General features: G+C 48.0%; 5 protein-coding genes across 5 annotated transcripts; all 5 read left to right on the top strand.

Moving 5' to 3' along the window:
* Positions 1–986: 986 nt before the first annotated feature.
* On the top strand, positions 987–5,989 carry LOZ57_003704 (uncharacterized protein; the record flags this gene model as incomplete). The annotated part of the gene is made up of 3 exons (XM_049252752.1): positions 987–1,841; positions 1,898–2,369; positions 2,526–5,989. The coding sequence occupies 3 exons, from the start codon at positions 987–989 to the stop codon at positions 5,987–5,989; spliced, it is 4,791 nt and encodes a 1,596-aa protein (XP_049108251.1).
* Positions 5,990–7,767: 1,778 nt separating this feature from the next.
* AMD1 (AMP deaminase) lies at positions 7,768–10,959 on the top strand (the record flags this gene model as incomplete). The annotated part of the gene is made up of 3 exons (XM_049252753.1): positions 7,768–9,054; positions 9,110–10,230; positions 10,299–10,959. The coding sequence occupies 3 exons, from the start codon at positions 7,768–7,770 to the stop codon at positions 10,957–10,959; spliced, it is 3,069 nt and encodes a 1,022-aa protein (XP_049108252.1).
* Positions 10,960–12,208: 1,249 nt separating this feature from the next.
* On the top strand, positions 12,209–14,008 carry LOZ57_003706 (uncharacterized protein; the record flags this gene model as incomplete). The annotated part of the gene is made up of 1 exon (XM_049252754.1): positions 12,209–14,008. One exon carries the CDS (start codon positions 12,209–12,211, stop codon positions 14,006–14,008), a length of 1,800 nt encoding a protein of 599 aa, XP_049108253.1.
* A 2,013-nt stretch (positions 14,009–16,021) lies between these two features.
* On the top strand, positions 16,022–16,675 carry LOZ57_003707 (uncharacterized protein; the record flags this gene model as incomplete). The annotated part of the gene is made up of 1 exon (XM_049252755.1): positions 16,022–16,675. One exon carries the CDS (start codon positions 16,022–16,024, stop codon positions 16,673–16,675), a length of 654 nt encoding a protein of 217 aa, XP_049108254.1.
* Positions 16,676–17,317: 642 nt separating this feature from the next.
* Positions 17,318–22,886, top strand: LOZ57_003708 (uncharacterized protein; the record flags this gene model as incomplete). Its single annotated transcript, XM_049252756.1, has 8 exons — positions 17,318–17,690; positions 17,755–17,925; positions 17,979–20,177; positions 20,230–20,342; positions 20,397–21,142; positions 21,633–22,164; positions 22,534–22,661; positions 22,712–22,886. 8 exons carry the CDS (start codon positions 17,318–17,320, stop codon positions 22,884–22,886), a joined length of 4,437 nt encoding a protein of 1,478 aa, XP_049108255.1.
* Positions 22,887–23,220: the final 334 nt, after the last annotated feature.

Consider the following 23,220-nt stretch of genomic DNA (forward strand, 5'->3'; position numbering starts at 1 on the left):
GCTCCCTCGATATGCATGCCAAGCCGGAGGCTCTGCCACGCGAGCGTGATGCCAAGCTTCTCTGTCCTCCTGCCCCGGCTCGTCCTGGGTAGTTGTCCTAGTACTCCGTATTTCCATGGGGTTCTCAGGCCTGGATTGAACATCCCGTCAATTATCGGCCCCGCCCGTGTTGTGTAGACAAGTTCGCTGGTTGCGCTGCGGTAGCAGACAGACTGGCGACAAATGTTTCAGTTTCTAAGTTCAAAATCAGCCGCCCTTAAATTATTGTCACCACAGTCAGTCGCATCCACAGACTTGCCGGCATCCCTGTGTTCGTTGATATGATACGGAGCACTTCGATGTGTTCGAGGCCTGATGGATGCAGTGCGCTCCCAGCCAATCATTTGACGGCCCAAAGTGAAGCGAAAGGCGCTAAACCAATTCCAGTTACCGCGCAGGTTTTCATCTTACCCTGCCCCTCAACCTCAACCTCACCTCTTTCTCTCGCCTCGCATCCGCATCCCCGACCTTTACATTTTATTCCACATTTTCACTGTCATTTTATTTTTGCTTGTGCTTCTTTATGTGTGGCTGTTGATTTCCTTCACCCCTTCCATTTCACTACACCTTGAACAAAGTGTAATTGTAAACTGCTCTTCTCATTTTACAAAACTTGTCCAGTATCCAAGGTATAATCTTGCTTCCTTTTTGGCCTTCTGGCAAACCGTGGAAGCAACAAGGAATCTTATACGTCTGCCTCGTTACTTTGCTTGACGGTGTTTGACACTTTAGAATGCAGCAAGGTTATTAGGTCTCCTTGTCTGATCTGTGCCGACATCTTCTCACCAGCCTGGGAACTCGTTTGTTTTCCAATAAGTTTTCTGCACCATCGTTGTCTCATATTTGGTGTTTTCCACTTTTTATGTTGAGCAGCCCCGCCTGGGGGTTTCCAACTCCTCATAGGGCTCAGTTTACTGCTGCCATTTTGCAGGTATTTTCTGCGAACGATGACGAATCAATCTGGGTCTCCCCAAAGTTCGGGTTCTTCCCCCTTCGACCCCTATTCGGCGGATTCCCTGGAGGACCCCATGGAAGGCGCAGCCCGGAGCCTAGGCCAAGGTTCACCGTCACCAGATGATCAAGCTGAGGCTTCCGATGCCATGGAGACGTCCGTTTCTATCCAGCGAACTACGGGTACATTCTCGAGTCGAAATGGCACATTATGTTGTCCCCCAGAGTCCCCGAAGCAGGATACATCTCTTGACCAGCAACGGAAAAGAAAGCGGAATGCCCCAGATAACCCACCGATAGACCAAGGGTCTAATCCTGAGAACAATGACGGTTATAACGTCGCAGAGAATGGCTCCAAGTTGCCCACAGGCATTCATCCGCTGGACCCCAACAAGCGTCTTAAACTCAGTGCAAATCAGTCTAGTTCACTTGCAGTTCCCCTGGATAGGTCAAATCTTCCAGGGGAAATGTGGCAGCACGTTTTCACATTTCTTCCTCCCGTATCATTGGGACGTCTTCTAAAGGTGAATAATACATTCAAGAATTTGCTAACAGATGCACCTGTTAAGCGTTCAACTCGCGGCTTGCTTAAGTTTATTCATCCCAACCACATTTGGTCTTCATCCCGAAAGACATTTCACCCTGGTATGCCGCGTCCTCTTTCTTCTTTGTCTGAACTGGATATGTGGCGACTTGTCTGCGGAACTGGGTGTCAGTTCTGCAAGAAATCTTCTTTCTCTTCGCTCGACGGTTCCTTATGGGAAGGCGGCCCAGGTCCCAATGGAACTCGGATTATATGGCCGTTTGCCGTTCGGGCATGTAGTGACTGCCTTCAAAAAAATTGTGAAAAGGTCCGTGGTTATTCAAACTGCATTTTTTTCTTGTTCCAACATTAACTGGACTATAGGAAATGGACCTTCTTTTTTCTTCCACATTGCCAACACTTCTTATTCCTGCTATTCCATTTGCTTTTTTCACGTCCTCGATGCATTTTGTTTCCTCTGTCATTCTTCGGTCGTCACAAGTGCCCTCTGGCTTGAGCTTAACCAAGTTTTATCTGAAGTCCCAAATTGAGGCCATGAAAGATAAGTTTGAAGAAGTCAAAGTCCTTGGGGCTGCAACTGCAGAAGAATGGGCTAAGGGACTGGAAGGTGATGGGAAAGAGAAAATTGCTGATTCCGCCAGATGGGAACAATGGGAAGCTACTGGTAGCCTTCGTACTTTTTGGGCTACCCTCAAGGGCCAAAACGGACGACCCAATAAGCCAGATCATATTGAAACCGTTCCACACAGTTCCAATGCAGCTGGATCCAATAACTCTCCGAATTGCAATTTTCCGAGTCGCCCTGGCCGCCCTTCATTCTCTACGAACTCTCATGGTAAGCTAATTCCGGTCTCTGTTCTGTAATATTTTGGTCATGGTATACCGCAACTACCAACCAATTGTTTTGTTTCTTAAATGCTAAGGTGTCGGCTGTATCCGACGCTTAACCTTTGAGTGTGCTACTCTAGGATGATACTAAACTTTGATGCAGGGTCTGCTCTTCCTTCACGACCCCTGAGTTCTGGGGCGCAAAAAACGACTGGCAATTCCGTGCAACCGTCCCTGCATCACCGATCCGAGCGGAGTATTCGAGAAGTCAACGAAGCGAAGTTCAATAGGAAAGCAGAGATTGAGCGCAGGTGCGCGACTCTTGATCCACCATTAAGTGCATCAGTCCTTAGCCACATGGATTCATTTCAAGCAGCAATCCAAATCCCCCACCCCTTTACTGATCGTGATTGGGAAATTCTTAAACCGCGTCTACTTTCTCAAAGAGATGTCGCCGAGCGTCGTGAACAGGAACGCATTCAACAAGACAAAATTCTCCAGGCAAAGTCAGAAGAACGCCGACAACAAGAAGCTCAGTTGAAAGAAGCAAAGGAGTTATTGGACAAGGAATGGGATGATATCCAGAGACCTATTCGAGAGCGCATGGCCACTTATGCGGATCAAATAATTCGCGAGGGCTGGCGAGATGGTGAGGGAGTAACAAAGGACAAGTGCCCCAAATTTGCCGCTGATGTACTGATGTACGTTCGCGATAAGTTCTATAATAACATCACCAAGCAAGATGCAATCTCGCGTGGCCTGGGCAAGCCAATTGAGGAAGACAAACCAGGCGCACCGCCTACACGGAAGTTGATTCTTGAGAACATGAAATGGATTTTTGACCAAAAAATAAAACCTCTAACCGACCCTCATCAGAAAGAGCTTTTCCTTTGCAATGGTTGTGAGAATAACTCCAAATATTATGGATTTGAGGGAGTCGTCCAGCATTACGCAGCAAAGCATACAAGTGTGCTTAGCCTTGGTAGTGTTGTTGTGCATTGGCGTGCGGAATGGCCTGAACAACCACCCTTCCACCCCAATCCAAATGCTGCTAGAGCATTCATGTTTGCAATGCCTCGTCCAACAATGGGACAACCCCACCATGGTTATCAAGGGAATTCACTTGGCCCCGACCCATACCCCCAGATCTCACCCGCGCCATATAGGAGGACCCCTTATGGAACCCCATATGCATATGGATCAGGACCCTATCGCCCTCCTTCTCCTGCTTCTTCGCAGTACTACCCCCCTCAACAAGGAAATTATCCTTACCCTGGTCCACCGTCTGGCTATCCTCCCAATGGGCCATTCGATCCACATGCCCAGCCTCCACCTCCTAACCCTGTATATGGATCCCCATATCCTGGCCAAGGCTACCCACCTCCATATGCTGGCCCCGAGGCAAGACCGCCGATGCCCTCTGCACCATATCCTGCTCCTTTCGGTCCTCCCCATGCCCCATCATATGGACCCGCCTTCTCTGGCAACCCTCATACTTCGCGCCCGGGGCCGGCACCCTCGAATAAATCCAATCCCAACAGTCAAGCCTTCGGATTCTACCAAGCTCAAGTTGATGAGCTTGCCAAACATGCCAGAGCTATTTGGAATGGCACGTCGGGCATCAAAGATTTGCCGCATAATGTTAGAGCCCATGTCTTGTTACACCATGTTGTAATTCGATTTTTAGAACGGTTTGGCCATGAGCCCCCCTTGGCACTGTTCTCTGACGCCCTCAACACGCACCCGCAGATGAAGCCTATTCGAAATCTCAGTGGCTTAGTTTGCAAAACATGTACTATTCCAGGTACAACCCATGGACGACGCGGCCGCGGACATGATCGGAAACCTTTTACTTTGCCGGCCGTCATTAGCCATTTTCTTTCCGTACATTTAAGTCGAGACGACCCTCCACCTGATTGGAAAACGAAAATGATCGGACTACCGGACGATTCTGTTATTTCTTCGTTAGCCCAGACGCCTGGTGTAGACCCCACGAAGTTCCAGCTGATTGTAGCTGCTTTCCCTTGGGTATTTCGTCCTACAGCCTTAGATATGGCGGACAACGACAATTCTTCCATGGGTGAAGGTTTGAATTCTAAAAAAGATCTCCCTCCTCGGGGTCACTCAGCTGGCGAGCGTGGGAAACGCCCACGCCATCACTCAGCGGGTATTAAGTCGGAAAATGTTATTTGCGATTCCCATCATGGTCATCTAGAGGTGGCTGTAGATGATTTCCCGAAGTTTATCGAATCTCCTTTAAATGACGGAAGTAAACATCTAGAATCCCCAAAGGAAGATGAATATGATCCTCACAGACCAGCGTTCATTGAGCATGGCAGAGATCCAGGCAGCAGACTTGAAAATCATCGTATGCGTCCCAAATCGTTGAATTCGGCACATATTCAAGATATAGATCCAATTCAGGCCTCTCTATTGGCTGAAAAGTCTGCTCCAGATTCTCGGGTTGATATCCACAAACTGTCACATCGGCAGGGACCCTCGCTAGAATCAAGCAATCGTCAATATAGTGAACGGCTCTCCAAGGCCGATCTGACTGGGGCAGAGGCTATTTCTGGGTTTCCAGATGATCCTCATCATGGTATTCATCAATCCGAAGTGCAGAGCAGAAATGTTTCTGAAGATGGCGAAGTGGCAGAGCCTCTTCCACCCCGAGAAGCAAGACCCAAACCGAATTCGCCATTTGAAGAGTTGAGCGCCGCAGAACGCTTTCTCAGTAGCTTTGTACCAGGTCAGGATCCTGACGATTATAAATCCAAAGCAGGCGAAGCTCATCGATCGCATGAACCCTCAGGAGCCCAGTGGCTCGACCCAGAGGATATGGATCCGCGCCGTTGGCGTACTGATGTAGGCGGTACAGCGGAAGGCAGTGTGACCGGGGACGTACCTCGGGATGGACGAAGAAGCTGGGGTGCGCGGACAAATAGCCCTACAACAGCACGAGGATATCGTGAATTCGAACAGCGCGTCGATGTTGAGAACACTATGGCTGGTAGGCATGCTAATGCGGTATCTCCAGAACCGAGACACGGACGAAGAGCACTTGCATATTCCGACACTCGACACCAGGCAGAAAATGTCTCTCGGCGACCTCAGAGTAGGTTTGACCGATACGAAGCCCAACGCCAAGGTTCCCTTCGACCTCGATCCCGATCCCCCAAAGCTCATGATGCTTTGGCCCTGGAGCAAACATATTACCGCGACCGAAGTCCAAGGGTTCGCACCAGAAGACCCACATACTCTGACTATCCACCACCTGAAAGTTACTACGACCGTGTTCCACTTGAACACACAGGTCCCTATACCCGTGTCCCATCTCATTCCCAGTATCAATACATGGACGATCCAAGGTATACAGATCGACCTTTTGATGGTGCAGTAGAATACATTCCGGTTAGGGTTAGTGGTCGTGAGCAACAAAATCCTACAGCTTATTATATTGAGCGTCCTGTGCACAGGGACATGGCAAAAGAATACGTCGATTACGAGATGGAATACCGAAGACAACCTGTATACGAGGAACAGCCACAATATTACCCAGCTGAAACCATCCCTCATCATGGCGAAGGTGCACCAGGCCCTATGACCCGTCGTGCTCGGTATCGTTAAAGTCAACGAGATTTTTGCTGTCAAGTCACTAGTCAAGAACACAAATAATAATTTCAGTCTACAGATCTGGGTCTGTATACAATAGGTTCTTGTTGCTTATTTTCTAACTGGAACCGTATCCTGATTTGATCTTTTTGTCTTTTTTTCTTTTTCTCTTTTCGATTTCATAGTCGAATATTGCAGAACTCGTTCTGTGACAACAAAAGTTTCCTGCAACCTGCAAAGGAAAGATGACACCATCTCTTCTTTGGCTACCTAAAATATAGCCGTGCGCCCAGCTAATGGCTTAGCTCTCTGTTGCTTTTCATTTGAACCACCAGGCTCAAGGACACCGATTTGCATCATTTTTTGTCAACAGTCTTGGATTTTCCATGGGGCGAGACTAACGGGCGCTGTAATTCGCCTAGGATGGCTTTTTCTTTGGTCCTCTCGTGTTATTTTGACCCTATAGTGCTGTCAAAACGTCAGCAAATCGGAAGATTTGTGATTCCAAGTATCGAGTGGCCGGAGAGTTGTTGAAATGTTATGGTTTCGCTGCACGCGCGATTTCCATACATTCGACTCTGTTTTTCTTTTTAGCAGCTGTTCCTTTTTTGTTTTGCCTTGTCTACTATTCTTTAATACTCCTTAAAGGTATTCCCTCATGTACCAATACTCCTAACACAAATAACCTATTTACTGTACCTCTAGCTTTTTAACTATTGGTGGAAAGTGCCATATCAGCTTATTCTGCTTCTCCTCTCATATAAAGAAAGTGCTATGGTGAATCATGGCTTTCATAGACCAAAGCTGGAATGCTTTGTTAGATTTGGGTATGATGTGCTTTGTCTAGCAAAGCTACATTTGTATTGGAATTGGGCACTGTGTGCCTAGAGAATCATGTGGTTTTCTTAGGGTGATGAGATTGATAAAAATGATTCCTGGCTGATATCATTACCAACACACCTTTTTGACAACAGCATGTCAATTATATTCTATCATAGGAACAAGTCAAGTCCCAGTCAGCTTTCTCACAAAGCAGAGCATGGGAGAATGCTAACCACAGCTCAACCTCTCAGGCATAACTACCCTCATGGTGTTCTCTGGCTAACACGAAAGGCTTTCAAGTATTTTAGATCGGCAGGGTGGTCGACCGTGGCACCCCGCATTGCAATCATTCTAGTCTTGCGGCGTACTCCGATCGTCTATTCCGTGTGAATGCGGCCTGAGGGGCAACACCGAATCCTACCACTGGGGCAGCTAGTTACGTATATCGTGGGCCCTTCCCTGGTGCATCTAACAAACCACGATTGACAGCGGAGCGAAACCCCGTTGAAATAGTGTCGAATCGAGTGTAGCAACGATGTTCATGTAATACAGCCCTGTGCCATCGAGATTGCAACTGGCCCCGGCGCCTGAGGAAGCGGTGTGTGTGCGGTGTGCGCCGTGCCTGGACGGTTGGGCTGATCGCCCTGTCGCTGGGCGCGGAGGATTCGTAGCTCGCTGACGCCACCAAAGTCAACGCGACGCAAGCTGGCATCCCGTCCGTCGTCGCGCCGCAGAGTTTCTCGCCTCGAGGGCGGCCTGGTCCCTTCGCTACACACTCCTGTTCGTGTGCAGACATTCTGTTTCTGCAACGCGCTGCACCTCGTTGCGGCGGAGCGGAGCATTATTCCATGGCGGACCCAAGTCGCAACGAAGCTTTGGATCCAGCGCACGGCAAAGTCCACAGCTCAAACCACGATGGGCCTCACGACGCACCAACACCGCACCCAGCCCGCGACCCGCCAGGCGACAGCATGGACGGCGGGAACGACGATGACGCTGCGACGGGAGCGACCTCGCCCGTGCTGCCTCGAGACCGACAGCGACGAACAGCAACCTATGACTATGCCTACGAGAAGTCCGTGAGCCATGCAGAAGCCAAACTGTTCTACCAGCGCCACCAGCAGGCATATAAGCCCTCTGATGGCGACGCGCCGCAAAGCCCCCCTTTGGTCCCTCGATCGATGACGGACTCCGAGTCTTCTGCCCAACCGACCAGCCATGGCCATGGACTGTCTCTTCCCTCCCACCACGCGATCGCAACGCCGCTCGCAACGACTGTTCTAAATAGCGACTGCCTGACTGCTGCTGAACAGTCGGCACGAAGCCATGCCTTGCGCCCCGATGGACCTGAATCGCGCTTCCTGGCTTCGCAGGGGATACATGGTGCAGATGCGGGGTTTGGAGTCGGACAAGGCGCTGGCGGGTTTGCTTCAAGCGATGATGCGATTACGGCGGAGTTACGTCTTATAAGTCAAAAGATCCAATCTCTCTTGGACATAAGGCACAGATATATCAAGTTTTCGCTGCAGGGCGTGGGCGACAATCCCAGGGATGAGTCTGCCTGGGATATTTATCCCCCGCCGCCAGAACCAGCGTGGGGTGAACTCGGAGATCCGACGGGTACGAATAGTATGTCCAATAGCATGGTCATGCCTGTAAAGGCGTCTTCTGCTGAGAGTGAAGGGGTTCCTATGTCGCCAGCTCGTAAGAAGCGAAAGCCAGGACAGAATATTGGAGAGGACTTTGATATGGACGATATTTTGCCGTTGCCAGAAGCATCGCCTTTTACCTTTAAACTGGATGAAAGCAGCGTATATCAAGTGTATGAAAATTCTCAGGCTTCTGACTTGAATCGGCCGATAGTCCAAGTACCATCCTTAAGGGACTTTTACATGGACCTAGACACTATTATCGATGTTTCAACAGACGGTCCCATCAAGTCGTTTGCATTCAAACGACTCTCTTATTTGGAGGGGAAATTCCAGCTTCATGCATTGCTTAATGAATACCAAGAAATCGCTGATAGCAAGAAAGTTCCCCACAGAGACTTTTACAATGTTCGAAAAGTAGATACCCACGTTCATCACTCAGCATGTATGAACCAAAAACATCTTTTACGGTTCATCAAGAGCAAAATGAAGAAATCTCCTGATGAAGTTGTTCTATTTCGTGATGGAAAGCACCTGACACTACGCGAAGTCTTCGAGAGTATCAATCTTACGGCGTATGATTTAAGTATTGATACTCTCGACATGCATGTATGCCTTCCTAGAAATTCTTCCATTCACCATGAACTGACAAAATGTCGTCTAGGCGCATACAGATTCTTTCCATCGCTTTGATAAATTCAACCTGAAATATAATCCTATAGGGGAATCTCGACTGCGAGAAATTTTTCTCAAAACAGACAATTATATAAAAGGGCGATACCTTGCTGAAATCACCAAGGAAGTCATTGCTGATCTTGAGTCAAGCAAGTATCAGATGGCTGAATGGCGTATTTCTATATATGGTCGTTCCATGGACGAATGGGATAAGCTGGCCGCATGGGTGATAGACAATAAGCTCTTCTCATCTAACATTCGATGGCTTATCCAAGTCCCTCGGCTTTATGACGTTTACAAATCCAACGGCATTGTTGATGATTTCGAGGCGGTCATCAAAAATGTTTTTCAACCACTATTTGAAGTGACGCAGGACCCAAGCAGCCATCCAAAACTGCACATCTTTTTACAACGCGTTATCGGATTTGACAGTGTCGACGATGAAAGCAAAGCTGAACGCCGACTATATCGAAAATTCCCAATTCCCAAACAATGGAACACTAAACAAAACCCGCCGTATAGTTACTGGATTTACTTTATGTTTGCGAATATGGCGTCGTTGAATTCATGGCGGAAACAACGTGGTTTCAACACTTTCGTTCTACGGCCACATTGCGGCGAAGCGGGCGATCCTGACCACCTTGCATCCGCCTTTCTCTGCTGTGCTGGCATTAGCCACGGCATTTTACTTCGAAAAGTGCCCCTGCTGCAATATCTATTTTACCTTGATCAAATTGGGATTGCCATGTCTCCATTGAGCAACAATGCCTTGTTTCTGACTTATGAGAGGAACCCCTTTGCCACATTCTTTAGGAGAGGCTTGAACGTATCGCTTTCCACAGATGACCCACTACAATTTGCCTTTACCAAGGAGCCGTTGATTGAGGAGTATGCCGTTGCTGCGCAGATTTACAAATTTAGCGCTGTCGACATGTGTGAGCTGGCTAAACACTCTGTAGATCAGAGCGGATTTGAGCTATGCTTAAAACAAAGATGGCTGGGCCAAAATTGCCATTTACCCGGGGCAGCTGGAAATAACATGGCCAAAAGTAACGTTCCCGATATTAGAGAAGCATTCAGGCATGAGACTTTACTCGGAGAACTTGGCATGTATGAATTAATTCATTCCTCTTGTTAAATGTTCTCGGGACGAAAGAAGCTTACTTTTTTTTTGGTAGGATTGAGCGCTACACGGCGCCACTGACTCAGCCGCAGACACCAAACATGATCCCTCTCAATAAGCAGTGGCACGGAGCTCAGTCAACTCAGCCTGCGTCCCCAAACATTTCCGGAGTAGCTGTATCTGCTGGAGCCACTGGCACCTCGCACCTACCTCTTTCTTCTGCCGTCATTCATGAAACAGGGTACGACTTCGTCGGCAACGCTTCGTCTCCCAATTTCCCAACCAACTCAGCTCGTCTGCCCTCTACCACATCTCACGTGGATCTATACTCGCAGATCAATTCGCCAACAGCGAATCGCATGGCCCATTCCCAACAGCCCGGTTTAGACTCTAGGCAGACATGGCCTGCTGTCGCAACCCCGGCCCACGGCATGATTACGTCTACTCCACAAGAGACGAATCCTCAATCAAGTCTTGGTGGCCCGTTCATGGAGCAGAGAATATTTCCAGGTATCGTGCATGCTCGGGTAAGACGAAATAGCAATTTGCAGGATTTCGATGACCTAGTGGCCGATGACACGGACCAAATTTCGGAGGTTAAATCGAGTGGTGAGCGAAATAGCACTGCTGAGCTTGATAGTGATGACAGTCCGCAGTTTGAAGAGCAACCTCCAACGTGGACAAGGGTGAATGATATTGATGATGACGATGATTAGAAGAGTTTGGGGGCATCGGTTGATCCCGGGTTTTCGTGCTTTTGTCATGGTGACTGCCAATGTGGCCATGGGGCTTGTCAGAGAAGTACTCCGTACAGTTGCACTACTTACTTCAGACTTTTTGTTCTCTACAATGTCACTGTACCCTCATGATTGGCATTATTAAGTTTTAGTGGCCATGTGTTACCGTTGAGTGGGCTTGAGCCCAAACTCTTGGCCGGGCCCATAAGGCTGAAGTTTGTCATTCAGACTGCTGAAACGAGATGTTTAGGTAGATGACCAGGTTATGAACATGAGGCGAGCGATAAGAAAATATCGGCCATCGGGGCCGTTTCGGGTCTTGCGCTAACAATTGTCCCATGGTGATGTCGATGTAGCTAAATTATCACATGCGAGATCAGCGCGAGTAGATACGGATCAGGGAAGAGATTGCGGTCTTGCCAGGATTTCTCGTTCCTATCAAATTGCATAATATGAACTCGGGCGGCAGAAGTTATTGGCTTATGGCAGATTTCGTCCATGGCTGGTTGCTTTTGAATTGCGGGAGGCTCCGACAAAGAGCGATGCAAACAGCCCACAGTACCAAGTTCCGCCAATCAATTGTTGCGGGATTTAGGAAGCAAACAAACAAACTTGATGACGACGTTGTTTCATGGTAACATGCGGGGCTAGGCCCAGCCCGGACTAGTGCCTCCTTGCGGCTGTGATTTTTATGACTAAGCCGGCTCTGAGTACATCTCCGCGGTAGGATAGGTGCAGGGCTACGTTACTGGTTAGCTAAATAACCTTAGCGCTGCGCCCTCTCTCCAGGGTGGCCGAGCTTAGCGGGAGCTAATGGCAGGGGCTGACAATCTGGCCCTCCTCCTGAGGCTGCCCGACACGCCTCCTATCACTTCATTCTCTTCGGGAAAAAGGGGCTTTCGTCTCTCCTTTTCTCATTATTGGTGGATAGCCTCGTCTGCCATTATTCATAAAACACCTACCTCCCTCCTCTCGTTCGAGCTCTCCCGTCCCCCTTACCACATGATCCTATTGTTGCGACGGCGACAAGGTCTACACCATACCGCTCGCCAGATCGGAGAAATCAATGGGACCCAAAGATGGTCGCCGGCAACATCTTTTCATCTACCACCATAATTACTCTCCCATTCGCTTCTTTGTCGAAGACTCGCCGATTCGAGGACTAGAGGACTACTATACACGTTGGAGGCCGCGAACGATTGCCTGAGCGAAATTGCTTAAAATCACAATGGAACAGCCTACAAACAAGCCAATGGGTCACTTAGGAGCACCTGGCACTGCACCAAAGAGAAAATTTGCTCCCCAACTTGTCGAGTCAAGCAGCCGGTCATACAAGAAAATGGACAGCAGCAACAGGGCCGCTGAAGCGTCGGACAGCCGTCAAGTTCAAGGAGGCCGGGTGAAATTTCAGCAACATGAAACGACCAAGGAACAAGTCGGGGAAATGACAGTGCAGTTTCAAAATGACGCTGAATCACGACTCGCCTATCGAATCCCTGAAACTACCTCCAAGAAATTTCTTCCTCAATTAATTGAGACTGCAAAGCGTTCTTTTCGCCAGGATAATACGTACAACAGCTATGGCTTTCCGCAGAGTCGAAATATCATCAGGACTTCTTCTCTAAATCCACGACTGAGGCATGAAACGGAGTCCCGATTCTCTTACGCAAATCTTGTTTGCCGCCGAGAGACCAGAAGGCATTCGTTTCGTGTTCCCGATCTGCCAGCAATACCTTCGAGTAGCAGTGAAGAGTCCTTACACTCCCCAATATCGTCTCTTGCAACTTCCCCTAATCTGAGTACACCCAGAAATGTGCCCCCACGCGAAGCTGATCCCCATGTCTATGACAATACGCCGGACTCTTTTATTGATGTTAATTTTTACTCCTTGCCTGATAATACACAGGAAAAGCTGCTTCAAGACCAGGCTTTGGCGGCTTTCCCCAACGAGCAAGTGCATCAGCAAGTCTCCCATTTTGCTATTGACCCAGAGGATGAGGACGACACTGCAGATGATGATAGCAGCGTAGAGATTGCATTCAGGAGAATGTCCTTTGATCAGACTCGGTTCAGACGACAGTCCAGTGTCGACTTAACATGGGAGCTGGAAGAGATGCGCCGGCATAAAGAGGAGTCAGTGATGCGGGCGCGAGAACAACGATTTGCCCTTGGCCAGTCAAACTTCTCTGCGGCAGCCATTGCCTCAAAAAGAGCCATTGACGATTCCAAAATCTTGAGCCGCCTCAAAATCGATGTTACTGCTGGCTTTCAGAAAGGCACCGAAGCAGCCACAAAAGACCGTGCTGTACGCCCGCCGATGCTAGGCAACGATATTGTCTTTCCCCAATGTGAGTCTCCTCAGACTTCAAGGTGTGAATCTGATCAACACTCCTCTTCCCACTACAGCGAAGATAGTGAGCAACAGGAGCCGCATCCCAGCCCCCTCTGGGCTCCCAAAATGAACCTAAATGCATGCCAGGAGCCCGGCCTATGGCATAGCACTTGTAAGAAACCCAGCGGTCTCTTTCTTCCCTCTCCTAAAATAACAATATTTGAAACTCGACCCGATAATTCGAGTAACGAGACGCCCGCTGCCTGCACTGTAACATCGACTACTTGTCTTGCTGTTCCAACTGCGAAACCTCGTTATTGTGAAGCAAAAAAGTCTAAGGAGAGCATTCGATCACTAGAAGAAATGATTGAGCATGAATTCAATGACGAGTTCATCACGCAAATCTATAATTATCTCTCACTAGGATACCCTTGCCTTGCACGAGATTACGATGAAGAGATCAGCTCAGTTACAAATATCCCGGTGGAAGAGTTGCGCAAAGATGACCAGTTTGCGAACGCAAAGGGCCATCTTAACGCTCCTGAAAGCGTCTCAGGCAATTTAGACAAATGTGCACGATGGGTAGCACTGCGACTATACATACATGAATGGGCTCGCAAGCAGCCGACGTTGAGAAACCCTGATTCTGGCGTTGAGGGCTGGGGTGTCAGGGCACGAGGAAGCTGGGCCGTGTAGATATTATTTCCTACTCTCTGCTCTGGTAAATTTTGTTTCCGAGTCTTTTCTCCTCTTACTGGCTTTAACTATCCCTATACATCCGCTGTTTCTGAGCAGCTTTTTTTTTTTTTTTTTTTCGTTGCTGATTGACAGTTCCTGGGCGTGGGCTAGTGCTCGATTCATAGAATACTTGTATGGAGTACATTTCCCTTTACCTTCTCGTCGATTAGCGGTTCTCCTATGTATAGAGAGCTAATACTGCATTTATAATACTGAAGACTTTAAGCAATACTTACACCATAGCGACTACATATTCAATGACCATAGAGTGCCAATTGTATCTGTGATCTACTAGGCTTAATGTCACTTATCCATGAACATTCACAAAATTCAATCTTTTGTACTCCGTAAAGAAAAGAAGTCCTTCCGTGCCACAATCAACCGTTGTGTCTATCTAAGCCACCTCCGTACAGAGGGTTGGGGCCGTTCTCGAGGTGGGGAAACCAGCCAACAAGGCTGAGATGTTTAGCGTGGGGGATTAGTTTTCCCGATCTTAATGAGACACCGGTGGCTTGACATATTATTATTAGTTGAAGATTTTATCTCGTAAAAAATATCTTATTGGGTGCCCCTTGCTTTGTGATAGCGAACGGGGGGGCGCAAATTCTGCTCTGCCTCAGCTGTGCCAGGATGCTTGACATGCAGGCATGTGTAAAACCCAAGAGCGACGGAAACATGGGAATTGCCATCTCTCCTGCCCACGGAGCAGTTAGCTAGTACTCCGTACTCCGTAGTAAATAAACGGTGCATCTGTTCATTGTATTCCGAGCGAAGTTAGGTACGGAGTAGATTGTGAGCTACCAAGGCTTGCAGAGGTTGCGGCTCAAATGTTTGCCTGGTTTGTCTGCGCCCTCACTTCCCCACTTCATCAACTCCCCAACCTCCCTCCTCATCCTCCCTCGGTGATAGTAGCCGCTCACATCCCTCCTGGAGCCCACCAAGGTCCGTACGTCGGACATTATCATAGCTGCCGAGGACGCAGGTTCAACGAACCGAGCCCCGTCCGCTGAGCTTAATCCCGGGCCCTGGGCGAGCATGACCTGTCACAGCAGCTTCGCCCTGCCTGCCGAGAGAGTATAGACAGCAAATCAGAGTGCTTACTGAAAACAGGGCGAAACGGAGCTCTCTGCCGAAAGTTCGGCGCTTGCCTCCGCCCACTGCTGGAGTCGGAATCGGTGCAACACAGCGGACGGGGTCGGATCGCGTTGTTATCCGTCTTTGTGCCGACTTGGGCAGCTCGTGCTTTGGAGCGAGCGATTGGACGGCACATCTTGCTATCCCGTCTTGGATTTTGGCTTTTTTGGCCCGTATCATTCCCTCATGTGATGGCCTGATTGCCTGCCTAACGGCAGCCTCCGATGGGATACCTTCCTGCAGCTGTTTTCCCATCTGCCTTGATAGCTCCAGGACCCAGCATTTCTCCCAGAGAAGTCATTTGTTCAACTCCTTATCTTGAGGTCTGGTTGAGGACTAGCTACTAACCCGGGCAGTATTATTCTCAACCCAATATGCCCACTGCTAGTCGCAGGAGCTAACGTGCGTCCATATATACTGCACATAAGGCTACGGTTGCCACGGCCCTTGCGCTGAAGAAACAGAGTCACCTATCTAGGCCTACGACAGATATGTTTTTTCTCATACTGACTACTCTGTACTAGTATATAAAGCTGGGGACATTTCTCACTGTCCACCGCAATCCTCAATTGAGTAGCACAGTTTGTGACGTTCACCATCAATCCTCTTTTCCTTTACGTCTTCAATATTCTCCATATTGGCTTGGAAAATTTTGGTTGCGGAAATCGGATCAGTACAAGTTCAGGTTGTCCTATCCTGTACTTGACACAGCACCGTTACTCTATGCCCACAGTCTGATCATATTGGCCCGCTGCCCGACGCATTCCAATACACTACTTAACGTCTCTCCGGTACATTTCTGTCTGTGATTTGGTCTACTACTCCAACGTTCTCACAATGAGTGAACCGGCGTACCTATGCCTAACCCCCATGTATCGGGCAATGTACCCTATTGAATCGCCGATCTATTTGGGTGACAGCTCCATTCTTCCTATTAAATACAGCCTCCGGTCTATTGCACCTAGTTGGCCCCCCTCTAGACAGAACAGTATTGATGACTATAATTCTGATTATCTGGATATCGAAATGCCTGATCAAGATACTACTCATCCCTGGAAGAGCTCTATATCCATCGACTCCCCTAGAAGCGACGATGAACACAACTCTATCCTTTTCAGATATATTTTAAACCGTTTCCCAGAGTCCAACCCAGCTGCTTTATTGTCTGCTTTGCCTTTCGGAGAAAATGAGATGAGCCCGCCACCGTATGTTCCAGAGGAATTGCCACGCACCCTGCGCGATCGCCAGTATTTCGACGCACCACCAGATGCTGATAACGATTGGAATCAATATTCCCTCTTATTCTTCGATAGTCAGCCACCAAAGGAGGAAGCCAGTCCAGCTGACTCCCTATTCAATAACTACGAGAGCTCGGACGAATCAATTCCGCCGTTATCGCCATCATCTCGCCTTGCCTGGAATGGAAGCCCAAGCAATTTTATTGCCCATGTTGGAGGTGGGTTTTTGGAACTTACACCTAGGTCTGGTTAAACGGCGTATAGCCTAGGATTTTATGCTGTGGGCCCAGGGCTTCTTGTTTGAATATTGTCTTACTGGTTATGTATTCATTAGCAGTTCTAGAAGTATGGATCAGACCATCGTGCTCTTATATAAAGTGTCTTTGCACTTTTGCTCTTTTCCGTGTATTTCCTATCTCTTTCCCCTGTTGTAGTTACTTCAAGCCTCGAGGCTTTATCTACCTAGCCTGCTAGATCTCTATCCATGTTGCATCACAGAATATGTATTGTTCAGACCCAAATATATATACTTATATACAGCTGATCATCCTATCACAGATCTGTGGTTCAGTGCTCCATCGCACCATCATGGTATTTGGCGCCTGGAGCTTTGATTTTTGTTTGGCCAGGTGAATGACATGGAGGATTGGGGGAAGGAGGGAGCCGTGACCTAACAGGGTAATTCCGTTGTTATATCAACAATTCACCGGCAAACCCCGACAAGAACACTGCTGCTTATTATTTTTTTTCACAGAACAAAGATTTGCTGTTATCTACCATCTATATTCAACTTCAACATTACTATACCCAACATGTCACTTCTTCCTTGAGCATAGTCTCTACACCAACAAGGTAACAGCAGCTACTGTTAATTAAGCAACCAGCTTCAAGCACAATGCCAACTCTCAAGCAGCTCACTTGCCATGTTGAATGGGCGCCAACAAATATTCCCTTCAAAGAATATGGCGTGTCCTACGGCGATGGTGTGGTGGAGACTTATATCGCTGTTCCTTCTGTTTCAACCCCGTTTTCCATCAATCTGAAATCCAGCGGATACATTGCTCCAGGTCTCGCGATGTTTGTCTTCATTGATGGCGTTTATCAGTGTAATAGAAATAGGGACAACATTGTTGTGGACGAAGCCTCTAGTACAGCAAAGGAAAAGTCAACAAGAAAGGGGGTAGAATTTCGTGTGAGACAGAAAGAAGAACTACGTGCCGATGGAAGATGCGCTGGCCGACCATGGAGATTTGAGCCGTTGCAAATAAGTAAGGTGGCTAGAACCCGAAACACAAAGTATTCTGACAAGCTGACTTAAGGTATCCTTGATAGTTCCGACAGTACCTGGCATGCCAGAAATTGGGCCTAAAAGCCACTTCGACCATCTTGGAGATATTACAGTCGTTGTCCTTCGCTGTAAGCCACGTAATGGACAACCAGCTAATGTATCGGATGGTTCTCGCACACCAGACTCAGCCATGGCTCCAAGTCTTGACTTCAAGGGTATGTTTCTCACCAGGGCCACAGAAGACCTAGAGGCTAATTCTCAGCTTGAGATATCGCCGCCGCGCTGAGTGACGAGGAATTTGAAATTGCAAAAGCAAAATATAACAAAATGGAGCCTTCTCTCCGGCCAGAAACAAAACCAGAGCCAGTTAATTTGTTGGGGGATTTTGGCATGCTTTTTGATGGTGCAAATGATAGATATTATGTTCCGACTAGGTCTCGACATGGCGGGCACCATGGTCATCAGGGGTCAACTGGCATACGTCGCAGGCATCGACATGAAGAGGATAGTGAATACGGCACGGACTATGACTGTTCACATCATGGAAGGCGAAATATAGAACATCCTGCTGGTCATCGCACAAGCTCTAGGGCTCGTACAAACCGTCAACACCACGAGATGGGATTCAACACAGATCAATCGGAAATTAACATGGGCTGTTCTGCCTGTGCTGGGCAAGAAGCTGCCACGGCACGACAGGGATCACAAGAATGGTACCATGGCAATCAATATAAACGGCACCATCAAGAGCACAGAGGGAGATCTAACAGTCACTCTTCCGAACGTCACCATTACCAACACGAGAATAAACCAACGACGGAAAGGCAAAGATATCGTTATTACTACCGGGTCAAGCCGCAAAGCTGTGATGCGATAAGCGACTTTGACAAAGAAGAACACGAATGCAGTTGTCCAGAATGTAGTCCTCAAAATATAGATCGACCGGCAGCCCACGGTGCAAGCATTGGCACAAACTGTGGCCAAGGATACTGTCAAAATCATGATGTCTCTGGAGTGCAAACGCAATACCAAAGTTGCCAGCATACCCATACACCCAGGCCATCTATTTCCTTCTCAAACCATTCAGGTAAACCATCGGCTGATCCTCACCACTTATCTGATGGTAGAATTTCCGCAAAACGAAATGCTGTCCATGCCGTTGGTCATGGCAACCTGTCTAATGATGCTCAGAAAGAGCAAACATTAGACGTGTGGGGTAGAAAAAGCTCGGGCGAAAAGATTATATACGGTACAACACAAACATCACACCAGGGAGTTCCGTCGATTGTATTGAACGTTAATACGCCGCAGTGTGGTGGGGGTGAGCATTCGTCTTGCAAGGTTTGCAGCACGGGCTCTAATGACTCAGACACTGCGGATAATGGGTGTTACCTGATATCCAACGGTAAAAAGGTACCACATCACTGCAGAGGGCCGAGGACTCGAGCGCCCTATTGCCAGTCCCAGACAGGAGACCAAAATCACCATTCAAAGAGGGAGGCATCAAAGAACGGAGAGCATAACAATTGCTGCGGCAACTCAAACAACCATTCAACTAACAGTATCCGGCATAGGTCCGGCTCTGGAGGCACAAAATATGGGCATACTGAACCGAGGTGGGATGGGCTGAATCGATCTCGTGGCGGGTCAGCGAGTGGTATAAACCCTGACGGAGACTGGAATCAAGATGACCCAGACAATTCAAATTGGGAAAACAATGATAACAGTCAGTCAACAAGCAGATCTCAAGATAATTGGACCGAGACTCGCAACAATGGTGAAACTGGGGTCACAAATGAACCGAACTGGAATAGCAACGAGGCCGAAAATGTCAATAGTAACAACAATGATTGGCAGCAGGAGGATTGGGGCAATGAAAATGACACTAATACCCATCGATGGGACTCTATCAATGTTAAGGACACAAACAACGAAACGAACCAAAATGATTCAATGCAAAACAATAACAATAACACCGGGAGTAGTTGGGAAACTGACAACGAAAACAGCAAGTCAGAAACCCAGCAACATGACTGGGGAAATGTTAACAGTAACGATAATTGTGGCACTGGTGATCAAAACAATCAAGATAATCAATGGCGATCGGGCAATTCGATAGATGAAAGCAAAAGTATTGAAAATGCTAATGGTGACACCAATGCACAGCCAGAATCCCAAGCAGTACCAATATCAGCATTCCAGCAGCCGTATTGGGTACCTCTCCAGCATTTTCAAGTTGTTACACCAGCCCAACAACCCACTTTTGTATCTCAGGCGTATCTTGACCCACAAAATGCCGAGCCCGCATTATACACCGTGCCGGAATCTGTTGTCAAAGAAAAATCGCTGTCTCACCAAGTCCAAGTGGGACGAGCAGAAGGATATTTGCATAAAATGCGGGCCCCTTGGTACTTAGATACCATGGAGGAGCCGTACGCCAAGTTTGTGTTTAAGTATAGAATGGAAGGTGAGGAGAAACCATAATTTGGCACCCTCGATAAGCTAACCCAAGGGGACAGAAACCATTGAACAAAAGTTCAATGTAAAGATAGAACAGGATCTGGATGTTATACGAAAGAAGCTAGAAATGCTTCCCAAGTCGGAAATCGTAGATCAGCTTCTCCACGTGCAGGTTTGAACAGTCAGAGTGTTGAAAAACATCATAGGTTGCTGATTATTTTAGCAGACGGGACAAACCCGGGTAAGTCCAGCTGTGACTACTCTCCCCGAACCAGCGGGTTCGGGAACAACACACTATGGCAGCGTATTAGGAAATTCGGGGAACCTTCATACATACCCTCCAATGACTCATCTCGCATCCCCTCCGCCATCTCAAGTGTCGACTACCGCGGGGGTTAGCATGCCAACCGAATCACCTAATATCGATGGAGCCAATGGAAATACCAGTACGACCCAACTTCCGTTACATGGAGTTTTAATATATGGCCGTGCACCCCCTAGTAGTAACGTAGTACAGGTGGTTCCGGTGAAAACCAAGACAACCAATGGCGGTAACGGGCAGTCCAAACAGACAAAAAACGCAAAAAGTGAGACTAGCAACGGGGGAAATGGCAGTTCTCAACACAATACAGGAGCTTCAGGAGATCCCTTTCGAAGGAAGCATTCGCAAGAAAACAGTCGGAGTGTCGAAGATCCACCAAGAGGCGCTGGAGATCCATTTCGCAGCCGCAACTCCGGAAATTCTCAAAATAACAATAGTGCTCGCAATGACGAAAACCGCATTGAACGTCAAAATTCCGGGAGCCGTCCTGGAGGAGGAGACCCATTCAGAAGCCAGCATTCTGGCAACGGGGGTAGTGGTGATCAGTCTAGCAGCAGGTCGCATTGGAATGCAGCTCAAAGTACTAATGTCTCTGCTAGAAAACAAAGCACACCAAACTGGAAGGATAGAGAAACAGCTGGTGTCGATTGGTAGGAGGTATTTTAGACGCGCTTATTAGGGTAGAGCGTAGACTGGTGAATTGTAGAATTATTTGAAAACAAAAGTTGTGATAGCTAAAAATGTGAGTAAGTACTCCGTAACTAGCCTCCTGAACTCTAATATCCATCCTGGCGTAGCCCCCTGACATCCTTATCCTCCTGACAGCGATATCTAATAGCTGGATCTAGAGTTGAAAAACGCAGGCCCCTTTTGTGCTCTAGCAGATAAAATATCAGTGCTATCTTCGAGACATAACTACATAGAGAGGCTGATATTTTACAGACCCCAGGCGCCCAATTTTCTGCTGCTCTCGCCCACGATGCATTGTCCATTCGCCTTGAAGAGAACTTCTTAAAGCAGTGAAGATGGGGCCTTCGACGGCAAATGCGCGATAAATCGAACTTAATGTTTAGAATATACTGCTATTTGTTTTGGCTTTTCACCCAACCCAAACGACACTGATAGATCTTTCCTTGAAAGCATACCTACCCCAGGCCACCAGTCTCTCCGCGACAATGCTTCCACTTCAGCAGCAGAGAAACGCTGCAAGCTGGTTCTTGGGACGTCATTTATTAGCACTTCTATATATACTACACTACACCTTAATATTCCTGCCCCCTATGCATTCCTCATATCATCCGGCTTGACCCATGCTGAAAGCATCCAGTTGCCCCAACTAATTATCTCTATGGATTCTAGCAACGCACCCCCTACCCAGAAATCTACCCTAGAGCCTGGTGCTTTATATGTCCAAAAGCTGCCGTCTGGCCGACCTGCATTTGTCCGCAAGCCCGTTAAAATTGCCTCTGCAAAGGATTTGATTGCCAAAGCCTTGCTACATTCAGGCACCATGTCTCACCTTTTGTCTCGCCCAGGAAAATACTACCCATTTCCAGTGCCAGAAGCAGATCGATTTAATGTCGTTTCTCCGTCAACCATACCCAGTACATCATTCCATGAAAGGGGGTTCCCAAATCATGCACTATCAACAGAATCAAGACATAGATGTGGTGTATGTGGACGGTACAGATCTCCGTCTTACCACCGCCGTCATCCGATAATCCCTGGACGTGCTCCAGTATTTGGTGTTTGCCGAAAGTGTCAGAATTCGTACACTTCGAGTGATGAAAGTACAAATTGCAGCAGTTCTCGCAGAAGGCAAAGACTAGACAGAGAGAAGAGGAAGGCATATAAAACTGCATGCACCTCAACGCAAGGGCACTGTTGTCACCTGAATCAGAATGGATTGCCTCACGGAATGGCAACTAATGATTGTCTGGGCAACCCATCCAACCGCTGCTTCCAAGGTGTGCATGCACCTCTTTTGACGGCACCGTGTGATGCTCAGGGATGCTGCTTGGGCACTCACACTTCTACGCAGGAGCAACACATAAATCGTATGGTGTATATGCCACCACAGCCTGCAAACTTTATTGGAAGCCATACTCATCTCCCAAGTCAGTTTGATAGGGATACGGGAAACTTCCGCCCATCGGGATCAGGAGAACGGTAAGATCCCTTCGTCCAATAAATAAAGCACTCGCTGAGAATCAAACTAGACGAAATGACGAGGAATATAGGAGTCGAGATCGACAGAGGCGACCCTACGATGATAATAGTCCTTGCTGTCATGAGCGGCATCTACGTCATAGCCATAGTCGAAATCCTCGAGTTCATTTTACCGATGATGACGAATCTGACCCTAGGTACGAGACCCATTCTTCACAATTGTAGAATCAACAGGTTTTAGTATTTGACGGAGAGCAGTATGTTAATATTGGAAATCTTCCCGATGATAGATTTAGATCGCGCTCGTATAGCCGTACACGACGTCGATGGCCATCGTTTGATTCTCCCCATCGTCACCGAGCTCGGCATGCAACGCGGCGTAAGTATAGTGAGGAATAGGATATCATAGCTTGAATCAAGTTAATTTTCTACTAGGCATGACTCATAGCCCGCGACCAAGAAGAGGATGCACTGCATCCGAGCATATGTATGGTCTCACGGGGGATCACCCTGACTTGATAAACGGCCCCCATCAGCATAGCTGCCCTTACTGTGCGCA

This window comes from Ophidiomyces ophidiicola (assembly GCF_022830035.1).
Source record: "Ophidiomyces ophidiicola strain CBS 122913 chromosome Unknown scaffold_13, whole genome shotgun sequence".
Taxonomy (NCBI): Eukaryota; Fungi; Ascomycota; class Eurotiomycetes; order Onygenales; family Onygenaceae; genus Ophidiomyces; species Ophidiomyces ophidiicola.